Source organism: Centrocercus urophasianus, unplaced genomic scaffold (genome assembly GCF_019232065.1).
Source record: "Centrocercus urophasianus isolate 14NV4802_14NV808 unplaced genomic scaffold, USGS_Curo_1.0 seq_12, whole genome shotgun sequence".
Classification (NCBI taxonomy): domain Eukaryota; kingdom Metazoa; phylum Chordata; class Aves; order Galliformes; family Phasianidae; genus Centrocercus; species Centrocercus urophasianus.
The window spans coordinates 15,136,292-15,161,182 of NW_024884364.1; the positions used below are offsets into that span (position 1 = coordinate 15,136,292).

At 37.5% G+C, this 24,891-nt stretch overlaps 1 protein-coding gene across 1 annotated transcript in view; it reads left to right on the plus strand.

The window, feature by feature from the left end:
- The window catches only part of EPHA6 (EPH receptor A6), a 420,557-nt gene that overhangs the window by 242,944 nt on the left and 152,722 nt on the right, over positions 1-24,891 (plus strand). The window contains exons 8-10 of the mRNA XM_042810796.1: positions 1,339-1,409; positions 4,683-4,808; positions 11,356-11,541. Of these exons, the coding sequence (XP_042666730.1) occupies positions 1,339-1,409; positions 4,683-4,808; positions 11,356-11,541 (383 nt within the window). The remainder of the gene's footprint in view (positions 1-1,338; positions 1,410-4,682; positions 4,809-11,355; positions 11,542-24,891) is intronic.

Here is a 24,891-nt window from a genome sequence, read left to right on the forward strand (position 1 = left end):
CTACAGATGTGCTCTTCGCTGTTTAGAATTAGCAATTTGATGAGCTACTGAGTCACAACGCTGCTGATGCTGATTCATAGTGAAGAGGCTGGGTTAAATGAGCACCTACCTGCCTCTGCACTCCACTGAGCGGTTATCTACCAAGAGCAAGCAAGAGACATGGCTCTCCATTGCAGATAGAAAAATGAAAGCAGTAGAGACTTGAAGGTACAATGTAGGCCGTGAGACTGGGGTCTTGGCTAAATTCTGGAAAACAGAGTAGTAAAGCTTACTGTGATTTATCATTACACAAATTATTCCTTTCAAGTGATTTTTCTAGCTAACAGTAGTAGGAGCTGGAACTGGAAGAGTCCACTGCTGGTTCTCACTGGCATTTGTAGTCAAATTCTGGGGCTTTGGATACTAGGGAGAATTTTAAGGGTTTAGAGGGCTATTTCTCTGAATGTTCCTCTGGTCAGACCAAGTGTATTCCAAGTGTAACACTTTGTGTTCAGTATTGTTCTTGGTAATTGGAAACTACTGGTCACAGCAACTGGTGACAACAATGCAGAGATTTCCACAGCAGCTGAAAATACTGTGGTTAGTGTTTCCATACATTAGTGTACGTACAACTTATTGCCAGGTATGTTAGCTTCAGAAGTTTCTGCTCTTCAAGGGTTCATCTCCACAGCATGAATGCATTTGTGAGTGACCTTTTTCAGTCTTTTTCAGTAGTTTGAATGAACCATTGATATGTGGTGAATGTGTTCACTTATTTCTCATAACTCCATGATTACTATTTCACTAGAAATACAATCGATAATTGTAGTTTGTGTTATAAGTTTAGTATGAACACAGGAAAGCTAGTCTGTGCCTGACAGGCTGAACAGAGCTAACAGAAGGAAAAATACCGGTCCTAATGGATACAAAAAAATTATTTTCTTATGAACCCAGTTGAACTCAAAGAACTTATCTTATGAAGAAATTATAAGCTTTTTGACCCACTGGGAATAAGAGTTATTAGTATAAGATTTGGTCTGTGTGAATCAATGTATGCAAACAAGGGTGCAGAAAAATAATATAAGTATCAACATTCTTTCAAGCATGGGAATAAGGTATTGCATCAAACTTTGGTAGTTGTGTTAACTACTAATCATCCACCTGTGATTTATCTTCACTGATATCCAATCTGCTTGTAGTTCTTCAGGTTTGTTTCTCTCCTTAGTGTCAATACCAAATGTCTGTGGATGCAGAATGTAAAGACTTTGGCTTTCATAAAACTGCAGAGAAAACTTAATGTACATTTATTTTATGCATGATATTCATTTTAATAAAAACCTCACTTGCTTTTCTTAAAAGATGCCAGTGGTACATAAAGGCCAAAATGAAATCTGAAGAGAAGAGAAGGGCTCATTTGCAAAATGGAAATTGTAAGTAGTTTAACACTGTGTTACATAAAATATGTATTATATTTTAAATGAAAAGGATTCATGGTTTTCTCTTCATCTTTTGCCCTTGATATTTTAATCTAGCCATTTGCATATTTCCTTATTATCTGCACCATCAAGACGGTTCTTATTTGTGTGCTCTCTAGAACAGTTCACAATGAATTCAGAAAAGGATTCTTTTGTGTTCTATTAATCATATTTGTCAATTTTCCAGGTGAATTTTTGTGAATTCATCACTGGACTGGGCCATGTTGATTATCTGCCTCAAAATTCCACTCCTAGTGACCATGTTCCTTACTTGTATTTAGTTCTCTATTAGTGTCTTTTGGGATCTACACTTCCAGACACACAACAAATAAGACTTCCTTCTCTCTCTTGCTTACTGATCACTACTGTGAAAGAAAAACTCTCATGGGCAGAGTGTTAATTTATTTAGCTAAGTGTAGCTACTTAGTTTAAATTAGTAGTCTGATTGTTTTATGTTGGAGTTGATTAAGAAAAAAAAAAAAGGTTTTATTTATTGTTAGCTTGTAGGAAGGTCTTTGTAGTTTGATTAATTTTTTATTCCTTTTGACAACATCTCTAGAACTATCATGATCGAGACAAAAGCTACATCACAAGAAATAAAATCATTTTTTGTGTGACAAAACTGTATCGAGGCTCCTTCCATATCAAGAAGGGGCACATTATACTATAAAAGATATTTCTTAGATTTGTTTGTCATTTGTTTTCAAATCTGATCAGGAAGAGCAGCAAATAAAAACCTTCCTGCTGCAGAGTTTCATATATGCCTCTGGAGGCCATACCAGAATTTGAGAAAAGCCTCACTAGGTGTCTTTCATGCCAGGACAAATGATGACCCTATTTCACACTGACACAAAGCTTCATCTTATGTGGCCTCTCATTCCTTTGCAGTTATCAAAGCATCAGACTTGAAGGAGCATTTCCCAGATCATGTGTTCCATAGGATAAAGGATAAAGAGGAGCTACTGTGAGTTACTCCAGTAGCTAAAACTGTAGCCAACAATATTCCTTCCTTTACAATGGGGCAATTAGTGCCTCCACCAGAAGTGCCATTTTCATGCTAGTAGCAATTCTTGCCTGACTGTGGGCTATTTATTGATTTGGTATCTGGCGTCTTAACCTGAAACAATTTAGGCAGCTGCAGAGTTTCTACCTGGATCAGTATAAGGATGACCTCTCCTAAACAGGTTGAAGCTTTTTAAAAGAAATTTTGCTGTAAAACTTATTACCAGCTTAGTCATATCCATGTTTTGTTTCCTCTGCTGCGCACAGAGGAGAACCATCTTGTGTTTATCCATCCTATCTCCCTTGGGAAACCTTTATGACTTAGAGGAAGATTTCAGGAACCATGCCCTTTGAAGGGAGTTAGGAAAGGGTCTGTGATCCGGCAGCTGATAACGTGAAATCCCATGATGTTTGGTGTGCTTCACATTTGAATATAGCATGTGTCCTCTCATCAGCATTGGCTCAAATGGGTACTGCAGGTGATTTGATGAAGCCCATCCACATTTGTATGCCCTGAACTAGGTGTCATCTACTGCATTTAGGTGCATCAGATAATGAAGTACTTTGGACTCATCCACTAAGTGATAAGAGGAAAAAGATTACGTAGTACTTAATTCTTTTTGAAGAGGTTCTCTGGACCCAGCTGCAATACCCTGTGAAGTTGATGCACCATCTACATCAATGTCTGTTAATGAATTGAAAGTTTTCCAGAACTTAATCACCACATAGCAGGAGCCAAAAAAAAAATTCCCATCCAGATAGTCCAAAAGAAACAACATAAGTTCTTGGACATGCTACACTCAGAAGCACTAGGGGTATTAGACATGCCAGAAAATGATGGCTTGCTGGAACCTGCCAAAGCAATCTGGCACTAACCTACTGTTGCTGCAGCCATCTCCTAGGAAGCAGACAGAAATTATTAAAGCTTTGTTAATGGATCTGCGTATTTTTGTTCTCATCTTGCACCTGTCTCGTTGGTTGTGCAAACTGATCAGCATAGAACAAAGCAGCACAGTCCTCCAGGACCCATTCTGAGAGGAAAAAATCTCAAAGACTGGACCTGGTTGGCAAAAGGAATGTTTATCAGTCCGCCAGTAAAAGACAGAAGTAAATTAGCAAGCTGTGTTTTCCAAGTAAATGACAGTCTAAATTGTCCAAGGAGTAACAAACAGGAATTTAAACTGCTTGGCAGTAATCACTGTCAGTCCTGAGGATCTGCTTTTCCTCATATCTTTGAGCCTTCACTTGGTGTCTCTGTAGACACTCTTCCAAGTGAGCAGCTCTCTGCATTTTCTAAGGTTGTAGTTTCCCAGTTTACCAACTGTACTTGAAAAATTTCTTCAGGATATGAGTTAAGTGCAGAGACAACAAAGAGTTTCTTCAGACAAAAATATTAAATGGCAATTGGAAAGGGAATACATACAATTGGGGAAAAAAAAAAAAAAAAAAAAAGAAAGGAAAAACCACTTTGTCTTACCTAGAATAGTATTTTCCTCAAAACTTATGTAGGGCTATTATTTAACTTTTTTCCTCAGGAGGTGCTTGTGTTCAGCTGCAACAAAGACAAAACTGCACCAGAAGTTGACATTGTCTTATCAGTTGAAATCCAAAAATAGAGTTTTTTAAAGGCCTTTGACTTTTTGTTCCTGTGGCACCTGTGTAACCAGCAAACGTGATAGTAACCAGCAAGCAATGATATATGGCATTCAGAGCATTTAGAGAACCTAATACCTGTATTTTTCTCTGGGTTTTACTCCAATACCATTGCAAGCTAAAATGAAGACTGATAGAACAATGCACTACAACAATCCTGAAAACAATTCCATGCTTTCACTCACCTAGAATATATTAGGGAATTACAGCGGAGTCCTGCAGAACATCAGTGACATTTTCAGGCAGTAATTTTGAATGGTTTTGATTGTGTCAGGTTGGCAGAAGTTTGTCCTCTACCTCAGAAGGTGAACTATAATGTCTTAGAAGAATCACTTGGGAAAAAAAGAAAAAAGAAAAAAGCACTCGAAGGATAAATAAGAATAAAAAGAAATATGTAAGTCTGTGCTCAGTCTTTGAAGACCTGGTTTTGGAGTCATCCTTAGTTAGGTTCTGACAATTTTAAAATTATATATATATATATTAATTTTTAAAAAAGAAGAAGTAAAACACATATTGTTATAGTATATGAGTATCAAAGACTTGTTGACTCTTAGCGTTCTCTCTGTTTTGCAGTACGTTTCCCAGGAATCAAAACATATATTGATCCAGACACATATGAAGACCCATCCCTTGCTGTCCATGAATTTGCAAAGGAGATAGATCCTTCAAGAATTCGTATTGAGAGAGTTATTGGGGCAGGTAAAAGCATAAACACTCAAAAGCTATGCATGATAGGACTGTTTTTCTGAAGTTGCTATGATAATGCAAGTAGACAAGTAGTACAAATGTGGGCATACTTCACTGATGGACCACTGTATTCTCAAGTATCACTCAGCTTCTGATCTAAAGTTGTATCAGCAGTTTTCCTGCACTGTTGCTGCTAAGGATCTCCGTGTGCTTATTCTCCCATGCAGCTCAGATGCTTCAACAAGCTTGTGGAGTTCTGGTACAGATAGACTTTCTAAATAGATTGGAAAACAATGAGGAAGATAAAATATGATACAATTAGCATTAGTACTACTGTGCTTTTCTATTTAGAAAAGAAACAATAAGAAAACATATGTAATCAAACGTTATCCATATATATTCTCTCAGAGTTTAGTACTCATTGGGTTTTGTGCTTCTGGAAAGTCCCTAATGGAGCTATTCTCTAAGAACTGTTACACTCCTTCTTCTGACCCTCTCTGTCGTTCTGTCTTTGCAGTGTTATATGAGTTTTATGCACTATGAAAATGTAGTAATTCTTATTTTGTTTGAATTTGCTGTATGATTGACCCAGCCCACTGAGCTCTCCTTTCTCTTTAAAGGAATGTTTGACACAGATATTAGATTTCCTTACAGAGAAGAAAAACTTGTAAAGAGAAGAGTCTTGCAAAATCATTTCTTTTAACTTGTGTTCTGAAACTCTAGGACATGCGGCATGTCATTATTGACCAATTGAGATTGTTTACTGACTGTTTTACTTTGTTGTTTGAGGACCTAGAGAGTATAGGCTCAGATAGGTTCTTAAGAGGTTCTAAAACTAGTAGATCTCAGTACGTGCCTTCTGACCAACAGGTCATCATTCAGAATGTCCACCACCATTTCTCACTGTTAGAACAAATCAAAACAAAAGAGATTGACAGGAGAATCTGGAGTTCTCTGTCCTGCTTACATCCTCAGTGTTGTTGCCTGAACACTGTCCGTGGCTGAGAAATATTAATCTATACTGAGTCACTGAAATTCTGAGCCCCGATTCCATCTCTGATACTTCTTTTCTGCTTGTGAATTAACCCTCTGTGTGTCTACAATTTACAAAATATGGTTATTTCTCTCCATCAGTAGGATACTGTTAGCAGTGACTGAGTTTTGTAAATCGCTGTCTTACAGATACTTACAATACTAACTACAAACATTCTAGTAAGAATTAGTACAATCCAGATTTCATTGTCCATCTTTGAGCTACCTGTTCTTGGCCTGTTCTTTAACAATACTGCTTTTTACTTACTAAATGAATAGCCTCATAAAAACTCTGGGTTTTTGTTGTTGTTGTTGTTTGATTTTTATTTTTTTTTACTTTTTTACTTATTCTAATTGTAATGCCATCAAGAAAAAAAATATATTCAAAGTACAGCAGGAAGCTAAACTCAGTTAAACCTTGTGGAAGTGTGACAGTGGTTAAAAAAGAATAAAAATTAAAGGCTGTAATTCTGTAATTTGTTCATAGTGAGCCTGTCATAGGACTGCTAACTGGTATTGTCAGGGAAATTATTATCAAAATACATAATACACTGTGACTCTTCTTTTTTATCGTGGCTTCATATGTTTTAGTCACTTAGGAAGAGAGAGGTATCTTTCAGTTGAGGTCCCTCATTTAATGGTACATTACTACGCTGGTTACAAACTGCGCTGCTAAAGGTGTTTCATGCCGTAGGAGATGTCATGAAAATAAACGCATATAACGTGGTAGACATAAAATCTGGTCTGTTAACAAGCAGAGGAGAGAAGTACTGACTTGAAAGTAAGAGAGAAAAATATGTTTCTTCCTGAATTCCATACAGCAAGAGTACTACAGAGTATACTTGATTGTTTAAGAGAGATAATGTGTATCTAATGTGTAGCTGGCACTGTGCACCATATGAGTTATTAGCGTAAGCCCTTAGAGGGCTGACTTTTGCAGAAAACATTATATTTGATTTCTTCTGTTTCTTCCTTTTCTCCAGAGATACTATACATACTGATTACAAAGCATATTGAAAGACCTTCAGCACTGAAATGTCTGCTGATTTCAAAGGAGAATATGACAGAGGAGGGTTGGGCGTATCAATTTTTGTTCAGATGAAAATTGTGTCCTTATTCTCAACTTAACTCATTTATGAAAATTCCTTATTCAGTATCTCTATCTCTCTTGTTGTAAGTCCAGGAGTGATTTTTTGTCTGCTTTGACATATTTTATTTTTATTTATTTAATCTTATAAAATTACTGAATAATCTGCCATCTTCAAAGGTATTTGCCTGGTAGGACTTGCGAACTATTTCAGATGAAATTTAAACCCAGTTTCATGCAGGCAAGATACAGGTTAAATATTGTTTCTAAGGCAGGGAGACTACAAATTCTCACAAATTCTATCTTGGATAGCTGCTAGGGGACATATCATACTATTGTAATTCACAGCAGTCATGGTGCTTCCCTTATGCTTTCTCTGATTCTGTACCAAACTTTGTAACCATGTGTAAAATAGGCTTCTCATCCCAGAAGAATTACTTCTAAAATATTTTTACGATTTTCAGATTAGTGAAAAAAATAAAGTATTTTACCAAATGAATCAATATTAATGATAAAACTCTTTAAATTAATAATTGAATTAATATAGTTCTTAGAGCAGCACTTTTTGATCAACTTATTTTGATTAAAAATTTTCATTGTGAATTTCTGTAATTTTTGGAAACAGAAACTTTTTCCATTTAAGAACTAAAAGCTTTTCTTTTGCAAAATATCAGATTGAAACACTGCAAATATTCAATTTTTTTCATAGATTGTTTGGATAGAAAAATTTGAAACTGATGTTTTCCTGCAAGTAGTTTCGAGTTTACTTTTGTAATACAAAAATTCATGTCCAAAAATCCCTTTGCAATTCACTAGTTCCATAGCAGATGGCTTTGACACTCAAGACAAGATTTTTCATCGCTAGAGCTATCAGACATAATAGCCAAAATAGAAAGAGCAAAGCAGCAACAAGTTAAAAAATGCTGCTGAGCCCATGAGACTTCTTACTTTGAGAAAAGAAAAATAATAATCTCTTGCTAAAATCCTTTCAAGTAATCCTAGTGGAATTTACCAAGCTGATGTTTTTGAACACAACCACTACATTCCATGGTGGCAGATAATTGAGCCTTTTACTTCAATTCCAGTACTCCCCTTTGTCATGCTTTCAGTATTCCAGTACATTTACAAACTCCAAATTACTGTCCTTCCTTCTGGTACTTTGGTGTAAATAAACCAATTAAAATACAAGCTTTGCAAAATCCTTTCTAAATTGTTCACCGTTTGTCACAGGAGAGTATGAAGATCTGCATTAAAGTAACAAAACTGTACCTCAATGCATACTCAAGCTGGCAACCTAGTCAGGCTCCCCATAATCCCATTCACTGCTACCTTACATCTGGATTCTCTGAAAAGCTAAATTAAAGCTAGTGTTAGCTAAGCTAAATACTTTGTAAACACTTAGTGAGCACCTATAAATGTGCTTAGCTTTCATTTCCCATGGTGATATCAACCAAATAAACAAGAGCTAATGAAGTCCACAATCTAGCAATAGTTGCTGTTTAAAATGTGAAGTTGATTAGTCAATTTCCTTTTATTACATCCTCTACTTACAGCAAAATTTTACTGTTGTTTAATTTCATAATGCATATTCTTGGTTTCAAAACACTTGGTAAGGTTTTTTTTATCCTTAGTATTAAATATTCCATTATACTCCCAATTCCCACAGTTCCCACAGTTTGCCCTTCTTTGCTGTAGATTTTTCTCCAGATTATCCCATTCAGCCTCACTTTGTATTGAGCTCATTGCACCTACTGACATGCAATGACATCCTTTGGTTTTGTCCTATATGTGACGCTTTTTTTACCCCAGACATCTTGCTCTTAAGTTTAAATCTTCAGCCAGTCTTCTTAAAAGGAATTCCCAGACATTCTTTGTCAAGTCTCTATTAAAAGTGACACTTATCCTTGTATTTTCTTTATTCTGTCAATTTTCCCAAAGGTCTAATGACTGAAAGTGTGGGAAATGACTTGAGCTATATTTGGTGCTATAACCTTTCAGTTCTATCAACAGCGATTATGTATTGTAAGATATTTGTTTTGATCTCATGCAGTAATACAAGAATGCATATAAGGCTTTGAAGTAGACTGACTACTCCTGTTTCACTTTAAATAACATGTATTTTGTGACAAGGAGAGAAAAGGAATGTGTGGCTTCCATAAGGCAAGTCTCTGGAGTGCTCAATTAGCTTATTTTTGCATGACTTACAGTAAGACATATCAGTTTTATACCATTAAAACACATGCTATTAAAACTGAGCACACAATGAACTCTGTTGTTTTCTCTAGTTACTGACAGCTTTTTCTGTGGAGCAAGAAATAACAGTCACTTCATTGACACCTGGCTCTTAGCTTCTACTTATACTATACACAAATACCTTTACTGTTGCAAAGGTAGAATTTGTCTTGATTATCTCCACAAAATCACAGAATCATTGGGGTGAAAGGGACCTCTGGAGATTACTGCTGAAACATTTCTCGACAGCAGGGTGCCCAGGACAGCACTCAGGATGCTCTTGAACATCTCCAGAGAAGGAGACTTCACCACCTTTCTTGTGACAGCGCTATGTCATTCTCACATGTAAAGCAGTTTTCCTCACGTTCAGAAGGAAATTCCTATTTCCATTTCTGCTCATTGCTTCTTCTGTTGCTGTGATTCTATGATTCTGTCTCATTCAAAACATTCAGGATTCGTGATTTTGTTTTGTAGTAGGATTCTGGAAGTTCAGGTCATCTACTGTTTTCTCAAGTGTCACATGCAGGCAGACTGACAAAGGGGATAAATATCTATAAAATTCCCTGCCCAGCTTCCCCTTTTGTCAAGATTCTCAGAGCATAAGTCTTGTGACATTATTTTCATATACATAACATATCTTTAGGAAACAAACTTTTATTTTCAAAAATTAGATAAACACAAAAGAAATAGGTAGGAAGGAGACCTAGGAAACTTGGCTTTTGTTAGAATATGCTAATTTATTCAAAGGTTATGTTCAGCATCTGTTAATTACACTCATGCACTTCTGTGATATCTCTGTTTTGAAGCAAATGACAAGCTATGAAGTGGGTGGTTTTTTTTAAATCCCTCCACTGTTCCTGAATCTTACTAGGTCGTAAAACCTGTTTTATTTTGTAATGGAAGTGACAGAGCCTAATAAAATAAAGACTTTGTGACAATATTCATTCTCATCTTATAATATCAGGCAGTTACAATTTTCTGAAGTGGGACTTCTAATCAATCCTTTCTCTTCTGTATTTGGTTTATATCTAATCACACTCTTATAGGATAGAGCTCTCTTATATTCCTTCATTCTGTAGTTAACCTTTAAGGAAAACTAGTTCCCACATCACTTACTACAGTTTATAACAAATTATATCCTCCAGATAAATGTAGGTCTTCTTATGACTCTTTTTGTTTTTCAGCAATTTTGATTCCAAAATGGCTGGGGTATCAAATTTGATTTTGCTGTGGAAATACCCTGCAACTGATAAGTGCTTTGACACATTCTTATAAACATTGTTTTTGATTTATTGAATTATGACCCATTGAAACCTGACCTGCAGACATCCAGAGAATATTTGGTATGGGATTTAAATAACTTCTGAGTTGCTCCAAGATCAAAGAAAAGTTCTGACTTCCATACAAACTTAACTAGTAAATGTGTAAAGGGAATACAAGAAGATGTGCTTTCTTCAATGGCCCTTTCTTACACAGAACATCAGTTGAAGCAAGCTTTGGGATTCCTCTCACTACACAAGAATCCTGATTTACTGAAACTGTTGTCCTTTGACTGTCCAAACAGTGACATAGGCGATTAGTTTCATGTAAGCAATAAAGCCATTTAAATAAATCATATGGAAGTGCTCTTCTGGGCAAAATAGAAGTACATTTTTAAGTGCTTTCTACAACTGAAAGCCAGATATTCTGATATTGTTATGGCATTTGTATTCATATATGTGTTAATACCACGTCCGTCTCAAATATCTGCAGAAAGGTATTTCGTCATCATTACAATTAAAATCTAACCATCATTACATTATTTCCTCATAGCATGCTCATTTAGATCACAAAGACTTTGATACCAAAGTTTGGTTTCAAAGTCTCAGTTAAGGAGGATAAACTATGCGATGTAGAGCAGACGATTAGACTGCTGCAGTCCCCATGATCTCGGGGTAGTGGCACCAATGAATGTTGTCACTCATGAACTTGAATATCCAATCCTCTATTTTTATTGAGAAGAAAAGTATCTAGTTCTATGGGCTGTGCAAGTCTTGGGTATTTTTGTGTTCTAGTTTTCTTGATGGCTACAAATAACATAGAGTTATTAAAAAGGACAATTTATAAGACAACTATTGAAGGTTAATTTTAAAAAAAAAGTTGTTTCTGCTCACTAGTGCAAATGGTTCCTTAGGCATTGTGAATGATCTAACATTTTTTCTACTTAAGGTGAATTTGGGGAAGTATGCAGTGGACGTCTGAAGACACCAGGAAAAAGAGAGATACCTGTTGCAATTAAAACTCTGAAAGGTGGTTACATGGACAGGCAAAGAAGAGATTTCCTGAGAGAAGCTAGTATAATGGGTCAGTTTGATCACCCAAATATAATTCGTCTTGAAGGAGTTGTTACAAAAAGTAAGTTACTATAATATACTATATAATATACTATAAGTAGCTTTTCCTTGGTTTTCCCATTCTGTGTCTTCTAGTATCAATATTAAGAATTCTACAGTTGATACAGGTTGCAGTATTCAGAAAATACGTAAATCCTAGGGACATCAGGTACTGCATAGTTTGAGAGCACAGTGAGAAATACACAGCCTATCTGTTTTCAATTAGAAATGTGTTGGTTATTCTAGCTTGGTTTGATTTTTTTAACTAAAAATCCTCCTCATTCAAATAAAATTGTTACAGTTTTATTTGAAACAGCATTGCAGAGTTTGCCTAGGGGCAAATGGAATTCAGTAGAAAGAACCACCAATGTAACTGAGTTAACAGTGAGGTCAATTCAGCCTGTAGTGTTTCTAAGATAGCTAGCAGCCGTATTGTTCCTCTCCCACACTCACTGATTCTTCAGTTGAATTTTGCTCATTTTGGTACCAGAAGAGATCAAATTGCTATTTTAAATAAATAAAAATACAAACAATTTTAAACTTACTGCACACTTTCAAATGATTTACTAAAATTCCAGAATAGTCTATGAAAATGTCTTACATTGCAATTGCCAAGAGGCTAACAATCTCTTTGACATCTAGCATTTTTTATCTGAGTTTTAACTTTTTTATGAAATACTGAAAAACGTAAGTATTATATGAAGGTCTTATTAACGTGCAAGTAATTTCTTTAATGCTGACTTTTTGCTGTATTTTATGCTAAAGCTCAGAAGGCATTTTCTTCTTGTAATTAATCATTGCCTCAACCCAGCTATGTTGTTTGCCGATTTGGAATGCTTTCTTGTATTTCTCTTTTAAAACGTTGCAGAATGTATCAAGAGGAAGTTTTTGTGTGTGTAAGACAATGATGCCCTCTTTCCTTCACAGTAGATACAAAGAATACAAATATTTCTTATTTTCACCTTGTTACAGTATCTAAATTATGTTTGAAAAACACAGCATACTAGAGCACAAAGGAAATTGCATCTCCTGAACTCATGTCCCTGGAATGGAAATTCAGTAGAGTTAAGGGATGACCTTGTGAAAATCTGTCTCTCTGGTTCTAAATTAAGATGAAGAAGATCAATTTGTTCTTCTTCACGCAGTATTGCAAGAATAAATTCATTATTGTTTAGGAATGCATGGTTATTAGACTAACAAAATCCATTATGCTGCTCGCTTCTGGAAAGATATGGCTTAGTCTCCATTGCTCTCCTGTCAGTAGCTGTTCTGCTGACAGCAGACAAGAGCACAAGTTAATGCTGACTGAGCAGCATTGGATATCTTTGTTGGGATGCGTAAATACATTGAAGCCAAACTGAACTTAGCTCCTTGATTCATAATGAGAAATATAACATCAATTAGAATTTCACCAGCCATCACTAGTTTCACACGTGTGACCAAAATCCATGTGGTAAATGTAGCAATGTGTCTCATCTCCGAAAAATTCTAAAGGCCTTAATTTATGAACACTGTTTAAATCCAATTAGTCGGTGCACACAGCCTCCAGAATAATGTACTTGGCAATGGCATGGTTGTTTAATCTCTGCCACATTTATAAATTTTCTTTCTGTAATGCCTCATCATCAGTCCAGAGAGAAATGCAAATTGCATTAAGAAAACAGAAACAAACAGATAAATCAATGCTACAGTGTTGGCCTGTTTGTTCCTGTTCTACAGGAAAAATGGTTATAGACAACCTTAAGTCAAGAAGTCATCGTTAGTAGTTGTGCTTTTCTCTCTGGGTTCAACACACTATTATTTTTTTGGGAATGTTTGCTTAGACGTAACATAACAATATAGATGTAACTGTTGTAGTTATATTGAACTCTCAGATGTAAAAGAAAAACTTTGAAAGCAAATGTGGTTTAGGTAGGGCAGGTTTAAAACAACAATTATACAACAATAATTATAGAGTGAAAAGAATACACAAGGTATCAGATTTCACCCTAAGAGCTGGAAAGTGCAAATTATATAAAATGTGAAGTACTAAGTTGCGCAGTACTGCTTTGCTGCAGAGAACAAGTTAGGAGGCAAGCTGAGCAATGGGCACATGCACTCTAGTATGCTTCTCTTTTGCTTTAATACTGCTCTACTTGTGGTAGTTAGAGAATGACATGTCCTTATCTGGGAACAAAGTAATATCTCTCTAAATGCTGATTCTAAGACTGTAAAAGCAAACTAGGGACAGAAGTTTCCAATGACTAAAAGGGATGCTATAAAAGTCAGACAGAACCTTGTCCTAGCCAAATTATTTATGCAATGACAGCATAATTAAAAGTTGTTTTGTGTTAAAACTTAGATTAATACTAGCAAAAACTCTTTAAGTGATGTGCATTACAGTTCCACTAAACTATAAAGGCATATTGGATACAGTAACTTTGATTAATAGAAGTGTAATGCTGTTCTTAGCACACGCTTTCCTCTTTATAACTGTTAGTCATTAACTTCTAGCTGCTGCTAATATATATTGCATCAGTTTGTAAGCAGTACCTTCCATTACAGTGTCATTGACTACTGAACAAAAAAGAAAAGGATTTGATTGTGATAAACAGAAATGCTCTACCAAATCAATAGCTATTGACTGGGGCAATAATGAATTTGTCTGTTCATTACAAACGTGAGCTCTTATCCAGTGCTACCAGCTCAGCAAATGTGAACTTCTAAAAGATACTGTTTCCAAAATTGCTCTGGAATATGTACTGTATACAGCAAAAAATGCTAACCTAAGCTTTCTCAAAAGTAGATCTTCAACAGAATTTTAATCCTCTTTTCTAATTGCATTTGTCCTAACTGAGAACCCTAATTGCAGAGAAACATTGCTGTAGTGCAAGCTCTTGGCTAACAAAGTTCATTTCAAGGACAGTTTGCTAGGCCAAGGCAAACACGTCGTAGCACAGAATCTGGATCAAGTAGTTCACTCATTTTTACTAATCAGAAACCACAAAGGAATCTTTATTCCTCTTTGCTTATTTTACCAGCTCCGCTCCTTTCATGGTTTGCCATAAAGGGACACTAATTGCCTTGCAAATTGATTGGAGGTGCTTACGCACATTACAAAAGCATTCATGTTTCTCTTTCAAATCGCATCTGTACACTGGTAATTTTAGGAGCTCTTCTTAGGTGTCCCATGGTATGTTCCACCAAGCTGTGCATCACTGTCCAATACTGCTGCACTTTCATGGACAAATAGAAGAAAAATAAAATTTCATTTTCCAGTGCAAACACTTGTAACCAATGCTGATACCTGGGCTACAGAAAAATAAGATGCATCTTCCGTATATACACAGTGTTGAAGTTTATATTGCAGACTTCCCATGAAAAGTTTGTGTAGTAAATACAAGCTATGTTTACAGCAAACATCTGTCGGTATCACTATAGCAAAAGACAAATGAAAAAAATAATCTCTGACTATCGTCACTGTGCTGAAAGAACTCATTGGGGTAGATAGAGCCAGCCAAACAGGAAACCGTGGAGAGTTGACCTTGATTTCACCCTACACAATAGTTCAAAGCATAGTCTTGTCAGTTCTGTGTAGTTCTGTGTCAGAACAAAGTGTAAGTCCATGCAAGTTCTTTATTGTAGTCATAATCTTAGTTTGCTCCTCTCCACCCCAGACTTCACCCCAAATAACTCACAATTGTTAACATTCATTTCTAAGGAATTGCTTTGGTTTTCAAACTCCATATAATGAACTCACACACATCACTTTGACAAGTAGCATCTTTTTAAAACACTAATTTTCTCTAGTAACAATATGTATATTATTTTTTTCAGGCAAGTTTTCAAATTAGCCCTTCACAAAAGGAGCAGGACTGAAGGTAGCTCCTAGATTTTTGGTTCTGAGTAAGCTTACATCCTCTTGAGTCTGGCGTTGGAGTGAATATTTTCATCTCCTTAGTTCTCTTCTGACTTTTGCTTCAGTGATGTTCAAATTGTGATTGCTATTGCAGTTCTGAAATCTTTTGTCAGTCATTTGACAGATTAAATTCAAAGTCTTAATCATAGAGCTTCTCTTTAAATTACTGTGTATAATGTGTTTAGCAGAAGAGTCTTGAGGTCCATGCGCCTTGTTCTTCTTATCCATGAGAAAGGCAAAGTGCAACATGATCCTATTTCACTGTAATTTACAACTCTTCATATCCAACTTGTTCTTCATATTTCAAAAGAGCAGGAGAAATCAAGTAATTTTTTTAAGCATTTTTTTTAGTCTCTTTTTTCCCTTAGTGCAATAAAATGTAATATTGTTCCTTTCTCCCACATATTAGCTGTCTGAGATTCTTAAAAAGACCTCAGAATTCATTTGGAAAGATGACATATTTTGCAGTATGTGTTTATTATAGAAGGCATTGTACGTTTGACTGTTGTGCAAAAGGATTGTGGAAAATTCATGGCAGTGTTTGTAACTTTCTTACATTGGTCGTGAATTTGTACATCCAGGAAGCATTACTGTGTTCGGCTTGTTGACAACTTAGCGTTTGAGACTATTTGAAGATGGCTATATCATGATAGCTTGCAAAATTTGATTAGGATTATTCAAGAGAACGTCACTGACTTCTGAAAAGTCTAAACTTCAGAATGAGCAGAAAATATGCAGTGTTAGTAAGTTCCACATTAATGTTATTGCCTTGGTTACAAACTACAGTGTAAGCAATTTTGGATGTTGACATTTGCCACTGTCGCTAATCTTGGTACATTGCTGAGGCATCACTGGCATCTCCAGGCATAGATGTGTGTGTTGGAGGCCAAAACAGCCTCAAATCCATCCCTTGAAACCAGGTCTTGCACTGAGAGGCACTTGCACTTGCCTTATGAAGCAGATAAGCCCAGCAGGGTATCAAGGCTTTATTCACCCCTGAATGTATTCCATTGTGGATGTGGACCATATAGTATGATGCAGAGTGATAGTGAGAGCTTTGCTGTATAGTATTAGCCAGTGAGCTTTGTATGGCATTAGACATAGAGCTTAATTTGTCTGATCAAGAATATCGTAGCAGTGCCCATAGTGATACACAAAACAGCAGAATTTCAGTTGTGTTGTAAATCATTCTATAAGTGGAGCTGCAAATTTAAATTTGGGTCACTGCCTTTTTTTTTCTTTCTCTCCTGTTCCATAGATAATTAACATAACACATTACAGACTTCAGTACTTCTGTGGTCAGTGAATAAACACAAAAGCCATAATCATCATCATCACTATTAGCCATACTTACTAGATCAATTTATTAAAATATAATCCAGAATAGAGTGTTGAATATTAGAGCTGTGAACATGTCTGCTGTAAAAGAGACAAAGCTAAATATCCACAGCCTTTTTGCAAAACAGGCTACCATTCGGGAACTTCTAGTCAAAATACATAATCAACATTGATTGCACTAAGCTATTTTTACACCTGCACACATGCACACAAACTACCATGCATTCCATCTGATGAAGGTTGCTTACCAAGAATACACAACAGTTGATTCTCTTAGATGACACATACTTAGGGGAAATTAGCCCTTAAACCTATAAAAATCAAACTTTTCTTATTACAGTCTGAGAATTTTTTTACAGAAATTACAGGGTCATTATGATTTCCCACAGTCAGTCACTTTCCTATGTTCTGCTTTTCTGTTTTGCAGCAAGCAAGCTATATATTATAACTGTCAGCTCTACTGTGACATCTTTCACAGGTTGATAAGCAACGAAGAAAAAGTATGTTGCCAAATAGTCATACAGCTAACATCTTGTTAGCAGCAACTTAATCTGGCCATGATATGGTATCTTACACAACTAGACTTTTACAATTCCACTTTTATAGGTTCTGTCTGAGAAACAAGATTTTACTTTCTTCAGGACCCTTTGCTTTCATATGTCTGTGTTCACTCATATAGTACCTATCTTTCAAGAATATTTAGATGTTTTGATGTGATATGTTGTTCTAGCAGAAAAAGAGGTTACAGAAATCATGCCAACCAGCAGCCTTAAAAAAGAAAAAAAAAAAACAAAAAATCTTGCAGCTAAGAAATGGCCAGATATTTTGTCTGTTTAAGGAAAAGCACAATCATCAATTTACATGATTAACATTGTGATTATGGTGATCCTTACCTTCCGCTAGCAAGCAGGGAATAATTTAATGTGTAACTCAAATTTAAGTATGTGTGGTATTCAGAAGCAACCTCTTCTGGGTTTTATTTTGATTTATTGTTACCCTCTCAGATACACTTCTGTGGTCATTTACTGCTATCTCCATTGATCAGCTTTGTCTTCACAGAATTTGCTTTGCCTGGTCAGAGCTCCAAGAGCTCCTTCCATTTCAGTGTCTTTCTCAGATTTTAAAACATATGCTTAGTTCCTGTATCACAAGTCATTAAGGGAAAAACAGAATAGCGGTGAAAGTCTTGGGCCATGCTGTTTGTATCTTTTCAGGGTGACAGTAAACCAACTGAAGACGGCTTCCCAGCTGTTACCCTAGCTGTGCAGTTATTTCATCAAAAGTGGAAATCGTAATACTCTGTCCCAACTATGACCAGTCTGGGATATGCATTCATAACATTACAGAAACTCTTCTATCTGAAAGACCTATTTGACACAAGGAGAAATTTGCTGGTGTGGTGTTTGTTCTTGGCAAATGCATGCAGGTTGTTATTTACTACATTGTCACTTTCCAAGTATTTGCAATCATTCTGATTTTTTTTTCAGTTCTTAGAAGTGAAGTTAGTTTGACTAAGTCCTCTGTATCTCCTTTTTAAAGCAATGCATTGTCGTAAACTTCATGAGGCATCACTTGATCAAGTAAAATCGAGACTGGTTTAAGTCTTGAAACTTATAGCTGTCTTATTATGAAAACATATGCAGACCAACAGTAAAGGAATGAATTAGAAATCAAATCGCTATTACCTCATGCAAATGCTGTAGGTATGTTCTGTTTCATCTTTTCAGTTCATTCTATTTACAGAATATAGCCAGGACTTTGTTCTGTCCTTCAGGGATCATCATAGCTTAGCTGTATGTCGGTAGAGGATACTTAATTCAGTTATTATCTGGTCTACTTGATTAGAAAAACAGAAAAGCTAAAACACTTCAAAGACATACAGCTATATTCATTGCAGTGACTGATTAAAATTGACCTACAAAAACCTTTATTTCTTACAACTTCAGCTTTGCAAATTCAGCCTAGACCTTTGAATGCTGATACCAATTCCTCTCAAATACAGCTTCCTCAAAGGTGCCAACAAACCAACGTTGGAAGATACAATTGTGAAATCTTCTGCCCTGCTCAATCATGTGCTCTTTTGAAAAGGACAGAAAAGCAGGCAGCAGTTTTTCTATCTTGTCTCAGAGTCAAGAGACTTCTAACCGTTTCATGTTCTACTGAATCCAAACTGATACTGCTGAAATGATTGGAGCAACGTTGGTTTTAAAACCGGTGACAAAGAAGAAGCACGCACTGAGCTTTTAGCTAGTTTTAAAAGATGGTATGTTTTTTCTTCTTTCCTTCGTCTATCAACCAGGAAATGAAAAGTGGTCTCCACCTCACTACACATACATTAAGTGGAGATGGCATTGACATTTGGACTCTAAGCAGTTCGAAGACTTCCAGCCTCAGAGACTAGGTTCTCATTATAGTAGTTTAAAAGATATTTTTCTTAAAGACTTCAGGAGTGTCATGAAACATCCTGGGTCATGTCTCATTTTTCAGCTGTTTTCTGTATAGTTTTGTTCAAGCTTTCGTTAATTGTTCACTGATGTTTTTCTGTATCCAAATTCAAATAGTGCCTTACACTATGTAACATAATAAAACCCTTCAGTGTTAAGGCTATAGAATAGGTCTGTGTTTCAGAATGGAGCTGTTTGGTTTTTTTTTTTGAGTTTGCGGCTGCAAACTGTAAAATCAGGCATGATTGATAAAAATGCTAAAAAATGAAATGGGTAATGTTCTTGAATTGCTAAGAGAGACTAAGCGGTGTGATTGGAGAGAATACTGAGAAAATCAGAAAATGGTAAAACAATGAATTACTATAGAAACACCAGGAATTTAGTAGTTGATTTCAATTTGGAGCACATTAACTACAGAGTATGGATGATAAGGCATTTGAATTAGTGCAGACTGTAGCAATCAAAACCAAATCAACATTAGAACCTCTGTGCTATTCACTGCCAAGAAGAGAATAATTTTATTTTCATAGAATCACAGAATCATAGAATGGTTTGGGTTGGAAGGTACCTTTAAGATCATCTAGTTCCAACCCACTGCTATAGGCAGGGACACCTTCCCCTAGACCAGATTGCTCAAAGCCTCATCCAGGTTCGCCTTGAATGCCTCCAGGGAGGGGGCATCCACAACTTCTCTGGATAACCTGTTCCAGTGTCTCACCACCTTCACGGTAAAGTATTTCTTCCTGATACCTAATTTAAATCTACTCTCTTCCAGCTTAAAGCCATTTCCACTTGTCCTGTCACTACATGCACTTATAAGAAGTTATAATCAACAGATCCTTGGTGTTGAAAGGGACCATTAAAGGTCATCTATTTCAACTCCCCTGCAATGAACAGGAGCATCCACAGCTAGATCTGGCTGCTCATACTCTGATAAGGCTTGGCCTTGAATGTCTCCAAAGATAAGTCTTCCACCGCATCTCTGGGTAGCCTGTTCCTCACCACCATTTCTGGTGGTGAAACCATTTCTCCTTGTCCTGGCACTACAGGACCTACTAAAGAGATTGTCCCCTTTCCTGTAGCTCTCCTTTAGATATTCAAAGGCCACTGTCATGTCACTTTGGAGCCTTATCTTCTCCAAGCTGAACAGCCCCAGCTCGCTCAGCCTGTCCTCATGGGAAGGGTGTTCCATTCTTTGGATCATTTTTGTGGCCTTTCTCTGGAAGTGTTCCAACAGGTCTACATCTCTCCTGTACTGAGGACTCCACATCTGGACACAGTACTCAAGGTGAGGCTTCGCCAGCGCAGAATAGAGGAGCAGGATCACCTCCCTTGACCTGTTGGCCTGGCTTTCAGTGCAACGCAGGATACAGCTGACTTTCCGGGCTATGAGGGCCCATGCTGGCCCATGTCCAGCTTCCCATCCACAAGTACCCCCAGATCCTTTTCAGCAGGGCTGTGCTCAATCCTTTCATCCCCCAGCTTGTATTGGTAGTGAAGGTTGCCTTGATCCAGGTACAAGACCTTCCACCTAGCTTTGGACAGCTGCTCAAGCCTGTCTAGGTCCCTTTGGATAGCATCTCATCCCTTAGGCATGTCAGCTGCACCACACAGCTTGATGTGATCCACAGACTTGCTGAGGGTGCACTCGACCCCACTGTCAGTGTCACTGATGAAGATATTGAAGAGTACTGATCCCAGTACTGACCCCTGCAGGACATCACTTGTCACCCATCTCCATCCATAGACTGAGCCATTGACCACCACTCTCTGAACTCAGTGCTGCAGTCAGTTCTTCATCCATTGAGTAGTCCACACATCAAATGTATATCTTTCCAGTTTGGAGAGAGGGATGTTGTGAGGTACCATGTCAAAGGCCTCTTCCCTTGTCCATTCAGGCAGTGACACAATCATAGAAGATCACTAGGTTGGTCAAGCAGGATTTGCTCTGGTGAAGCCATGCTGGTTCTCCAATATCACCACCTTGCCTTCCATGTGCCTTAGCATAGCTCCATGACCTTTCCAAGCACAGAAATGAGACTGACAAGTCTGTAGTCCCCCAGGTCATCCTTTTTACCTTTCTTAAAAATGAGTGTGATGTTACCTTTTTTCTATTCACCTGGGACTTTACCTGACTGAAGTGACTTTTCAGATATCATTGAGAGTGGCTTGGTGACTACATCAGCTAATTCCCTTAGGAACCTGGGATGCATCTCATCGGGATCCATAGAATTCAGTTTCCTTGGGTCATGAATCTGATCTTCCGTTACAGTGGAAGGGGTGTTGTTTCACCAGTCCCCTCCTTCCAAACCATTCGAGGGCTGCGTGATGCAGTTAAGAGAAGACTAGGGCAGAAAAGTTGTTGAGTATCTCAGTGTTTTTCTGTGTGTTGTTACCAGCTTACCTGTATCACTCATTAGGGGGGTACAACCCTCTTGGATTTTCCTTTTCTGGTTGAGAGATCTGTAGAAGTCTTTCTTGTTCTTCTTGGCAGTCCTTGCCAAGTTTAGTTCAAGTTGGCCTTTCTGACCCCATCCTGACTTATTTCTTCTTGACACAGAAACATAGATTGGAATTTTCCTACTACAAAGTAGCATAAGATTTTAAAATTTAACACATTATTGTGGAAGAATATCTATCTATTAGGTACCTGCTTAATTTAAATAGTGATTATATCATCAGAAAGTAGAAAATGGTAGTCCTTATATAAAGTTATGGTAATGTCTGGGGAACTTGAGGAAAGTACCAGGGAAGAAGAGGATGTTCTAAATACTGTTTAGAATATTTAGTTTCTATGGCCCATGGTGTAATGTAGTCAGGCCTAATGCCTGATTGCATCAGAATATACTTATGTACCTTCTGTTATTTTGTCCTACCATTAGTCTCTTAGTTTCTAGCTGTAGTTCCTGATGACCAGTCACTTGAAGAATGGAAGTCACAATAAAGCTATTGAAGGCTGCAGTGATATAAGATTTTCTACCAGGTAGACTGTCAAGGGGAAATATATCTCTATATTTTTGTGAATTACTGTAGGTTCTTGATAATAAGCTAAGAAATGTCTCTGGCTTAGGGTATAAATTTAATCATAACTGGTTTTGCCATCATGTTGTTCCATGATCTTTTGTGTTAAGATCCTTAACTAAGACTGAATTTTTGTGGGAGAAATCTATATTAGATATCGAAATAATAGAGATAATTTGATACTTCTGTACAATGGGGAGTGCTGGATCTAGATCCATGTCTAATAGCCAAGAGCACAGCTTCTCTTTACAGTGACAAGATGAAAAATGAAAGATGAAAGACATAGTCATGGTAATTGTTAGGTCCACATTGTTTGAAGTAGATACAGTTACCTCTCTCACTGTCTTCCCTAAATTCAAACTTACTTGACTGTATCAAACTAATAATATATCCCTGCTGCTTTTGATTTGATACAACGTTATTCTCACTATATTATCTTAATGCTGCCCAGAGTTTGCCTAGGACTGAAGAGTTTTTTACCATCACATTTTGATTTTCTTTGATTTTTTGGGAAAGCTCACTGCCTTAAATGTGTGGAGAAAATACTATAGGAGCCTTTAGCACTCTTCCAGAAAAGCTGTACCCCTTCTCTGGTTCACGTATCTTTAAAAGTTACATTTGTTTGTGTGTATATGAATGTGGAATGGAATAATACAATTTTTCTTTTTCTGTATTGCTTGGACCTATCAATTGACTTTGCCCAATTTATGATGAGACAAGACATGCAAGAGCAACATAGGTGATCAGTTATGCAGGACAGGCTAATAAATAAGAACAAGGAAAGGTCTTCACATTTACCTGAACTAGAGTAAGAAAGAGCCTCATGGTCAATATCACATTAAGATAGAGACACCATCATATCTAGGGAACTGATAGCTATGATAGTGGATGTCCAGGTCTCAGGCACCTTCTGTCTCATAAACCTTCTCAATTTGTATTGTAGTCTTTACAACAGCTTAAAGGACACATGTCTAGGCTGAAACATGGTCTCACAGGCTTGAAAGGATCTCCACTAGACAGTGGGCTCATTCCAAGAAGACTGTTGCAACCCAGACTGAAACAGCTTAAAGGACTCATGTCTCAGGCTGAAACATGGTCTCACAGGCTGAAACATGGTTTCCACTAGGCAGCAGGCTCATTCCAAGAAGTCTGTTGCAATCCAGACTGAAACCTTAGTAAGAAATGTTGCTGTTCAGGCCTCTGGCTGCAGGGAGTGCCTGAGCCTACTTCTGCCCCCAGAGAGTGGCAGGGACTTCACCTGTGTGAGGTGTGAGCAGGTGGACGAGCTTTTCAGCCTAGTGGTGGAGCTCAAGGATGAGGTGCAGAGACTTAGGACCATCAGGGAGTGTGAGCGGGAGATTGTCTGGTGGAGTGACTCACTGGCTTACCTAAGGGAAGGGCCCCAGGAAAAAAGCCCAGACAGTTGGTGGACCCCCTACCCTGTCACAGTCAGACAGACCTCACTGATGAGGAAGGTTGGAAAAGAGTCCCGACTCGGTGTCACAAGAGACACCCCCGCCCGCGTAGCTCGCCTCCACAACTCCCTGTAAGTAACAGGTTCCAGATGCTGGAAGTTGAAGAGGAAGTGACTGGAGAGGTGATGCAGGATCAGCCTAGGAGAGAGCCCAGGGTGAGGCGGTCACCCCCATGCCTTGAGACTGCTTCTGATAGTAAAGAAAGGAGGGTGGTTGTGGTGGGTGACTCCCTTCTCAGAGGAACGGAGGGCCCCATATGCAAACCTGACCCGGGCCGTCGGGAAGTGTGCTGCCTTCCTGGGGCTCGGGTCAGGGACATAATCAGGCAACTCCCAAAGCTGGTTAGGTCAACTGACTATTTTCCTCAACTCGTAGTTCAGGTGGGTAGTGATGAAATCACTCAGACGAGCCTACACACGATAAATTTCTAATGGAAGGCAACAAGACTGAGATATCTTTAGTAGCAGCTTCGTATGAAGAAAAAGAATTAAAATATGGATTGATAATCTCATATAAAACATCTGATCTTAAATTTAACGGAACGAAAAGGAAAATAAATTGGTTATTTACAGTATGCTCACCTTTCTAATGCAAGGATTGCTATAAACAACTTGTAGTTCTAGTACTTAAACTGATGCAGAAAGGAGTCAGAATGGAAGACGAAATTCTTGAGAAATACCAGCTTGTTATAGCAAACAGAAGGTAGATCAGTCTATGTATCTTAAACCAGACGCATCCAAGTACAACAATCTAAGCAACTCCAGTTGAGACATGCTTCCTAAGCAGAGATTAATTCTGCAGTGTACAGAGCTAAAACCTGCTGAAAGTGACAATTTTCAGTAATTAGCAGGAAATCTTTGAGATTTGGAAGTGGAACAGTCATATTATGCAATGAAAATCTGCTCAGACTCATTTGATTTATAGGCTGCTGAGATGTGCCATGTGCTGTCTGTGTTCTGCTCTGGAGAACAAGCAAGAACTTTAATAACAGAAGTTTGCACTGAGCAACACATCTGCATTTTACTTCCTCATGTTGCTCAGCTTTGCAGCTCTAGCCAAAGCAGATAAGTTGTTTTTTGCATCCACGATTCTTCTAGCACCATTGACAAAATCTACACAAACAGCGTCATTTTAATATAATGTTAATCTGTAAGCTTATTCAGAATTTATTCACTCAGCCCATCACTACGTTCTTT